The sequence below is a fragment of the Echinops telfairi genome, unplaced genomic scaffold, assembly GCF_000313985.2.
Source record: "Echinops telfairi isolate 266 unplaced genomic scaffold, ASM31398v2 ScPeMD7_18;HRSCAF=68, whole genome shotgun sequence".
In the NCBI taxonomy this organism is placed as follows: domain Eukaryota; kingdom Metazoa; phylum Chordata; class Mammalia; order Afrosoricida; family Tenrecidae; genus Echinops; species Echinops telfairi.
Genome location: NW_022103915.1, coordinates 51,407,262 through 51,409,324, shown reverse-complemented (window position 1 = coordinate 51,409,324; position 2,063 = coordinate 51,407,262). Strand labels below are relative to the sequence as shown.

At 42.6% G+C, this 2,063-nt stretch overlaps 1 protein-coding gene across 1 annotated transcript in view; it reads right to left on the bottom strand.

Annotated features, from left to right (window-relative positions):
* DLGAP5 (DLG associated protein 5) overlaps window positions 1-2,063 on the bottom strand; it is a 45,262-nt gene that overhangs the window by 11,683 nt on the left and 31,516 nt on the right. The window contains exon 11 of the mRNA XM_013003647.2: window positions 1,105-1,324. Coding sequence (XP_012859101.1) covers window positions 1,105-1,324 — 220 coding nt within the window. The remainder of the gene's footprint in view (window positions 1-1,104; window positions 1,325-2,063) is intronic.

Genomic DNA, 2,063 nt, shown 5'->3' with positions numbered 1-2,063 from the left:
AGAGCAGGGCCTGGCATCCCTGAGAGTGATTAGTAAGGGGCCGTGTCAGCAGCGGGGAGATTTCTGAGGGTCCAGAGTCAGCTGCAAAGAGTGAAGGAAACAGACCCAAACCTACGCCGACAGAAGGAGTTTTAGCATACACTTACCGTCATATATTCACAGTAAATATAATTTTAGATAGCCACTCAGAAAAATTTCTAGAAGACACAAATCCACTTAAACCCAAGCTCACTGCCATGCAGTCGGCTCAGACTCATGGAGGTCCCATAAGGGGACCAGTGCGGGTTCAGAGACTGCCACTCTTTCTGGCAGCGGAGAGCTCCAGCTTTCTCCCAAGGGGCACACAGAGCAGGGAGAAAACAAGCCCCCAGCTGTCTGATGCTGGACGAGGACTCGGCCACTTCCTCTTTAAAACTAAATACCTAGCACGTCAAGCACTAACAGAAATGCTGCCAAGATGTAAGGCGCTGACTACTGACTTTATCTCTTCAGTTCATAAGTAGATAACTTGAATCTAGAGAGAATGCTGGTCTATGAAAATTAGCCACTAAAAATACAACCCAAAGTGGAAAACCATACCAAATGTCTCTCCATGTCTGACAAACTAGCTTCACTGAAATATGTTCAGATGAAGAAATGAGCATCTTCACTGCCTTGCCACTAAATGTGAGTCAACACTTAATACAAATGAAAATAAAACCAAGCCTTTAATTGGGCTTCATTCTAAAGTAGTTTTAAAGGTGATGGGGACACCAGGTTTCCTTTTCATACTAATCCTAGCCCAGCTTCCAACTGTGTGACCTGGATGAAAATCACCTACCTTCTCCTGTTTCTCTCATTTCCCTTATTTTTGGGGACCCTGTGGCCTACAGGACTGTAGGGTTAAGTAATTTCACTTAAAAATTACAAAAGCAACTCCAGTAGGCCATACCACACTGACTGCGATCTGATCGCACCCATCCAGGTGTGCTCTGTATCTGTTTCTGACCGAGCACATTGTCCATTTCCTAGAAATCACGGAGCATTTCTATTCTTTCCACCTTTTAAACAAATCTCTGCATACCACAAATAATCATCTTAAGTTGTTTCCAGCAGAAAACAAACCTGAGAATGATTTAACTGGACTTTCGATTCTGAAAAACCCAGCATCAAACACAATCGTGTCAACTGTCGTTGGTACCACAGAGTCTGCTGCCTCAGCCTGCTCTTCCTGCTTCATTCTCTGCCGCATTGCATTCTTGATGGCAGCTAAGCGGTTTCTAGCAGCAATTCTTCCACCACCGTCCTGCTTTGGCTTATTTGTTGTATTTGACACACCTTTTTTCTGCAAAGAGAAATTAGGACATTTAATAAGGCCTTATAAGAAAAACAGTTTATGTAGCATATTTCATATACTCCCTAAATGTTTATCAAGTTCATGGCATGTGTGAAAAAGGCTACGTAAAAAAGACAAGTTCCCGTCCTCAGAGTTTACATCTTAGGGAGAGACAGCTAAGGACAGAAAATGTAACAATGTCGTACCAGACAGATAAACGCAGAGGGTTGTGGGAGAATACAATAGTGACATCTAAGTCCATTTTCAGGGCAGGTTTATGGGAAATAACATCTATGCTGAAATCACAGCCAGCCAGGTGAAAAGATGGATGAGGAAAGAGGAGGTTTGCTGGGCTAGGCTAGAACAGAAAACTTAAAGGGCCATAAGTGAAAGAGAGTACAGAGGAGTCAGCAAGAGAGGAGCAACAGCTAGATTCTAAAAGCCCTTGAACGTAATCATTGTAAGAAGCTATGTTATAGAGAGGACAAAGAAAAAGAAAGTTATTGATGTTTTTTTTAAGCAGAAGATTCACATGATCAATTTGGTATTTTGGAAAGATATTATGGCTACAACCTGGAGAGTGGGCAGGGGAGGTACAAACCATTTAAAATGAAGGAGACTATTGCAAGGATACTGGGAAGAGATGATTAGATGAAGGAGGAAGACATGGAAAAAAGTGAAGCAAACTCAAGAGATATGAAGAGGCGACACTGAGAGGAGTTAGTGATCTACTGGATGCGCGTGAGAC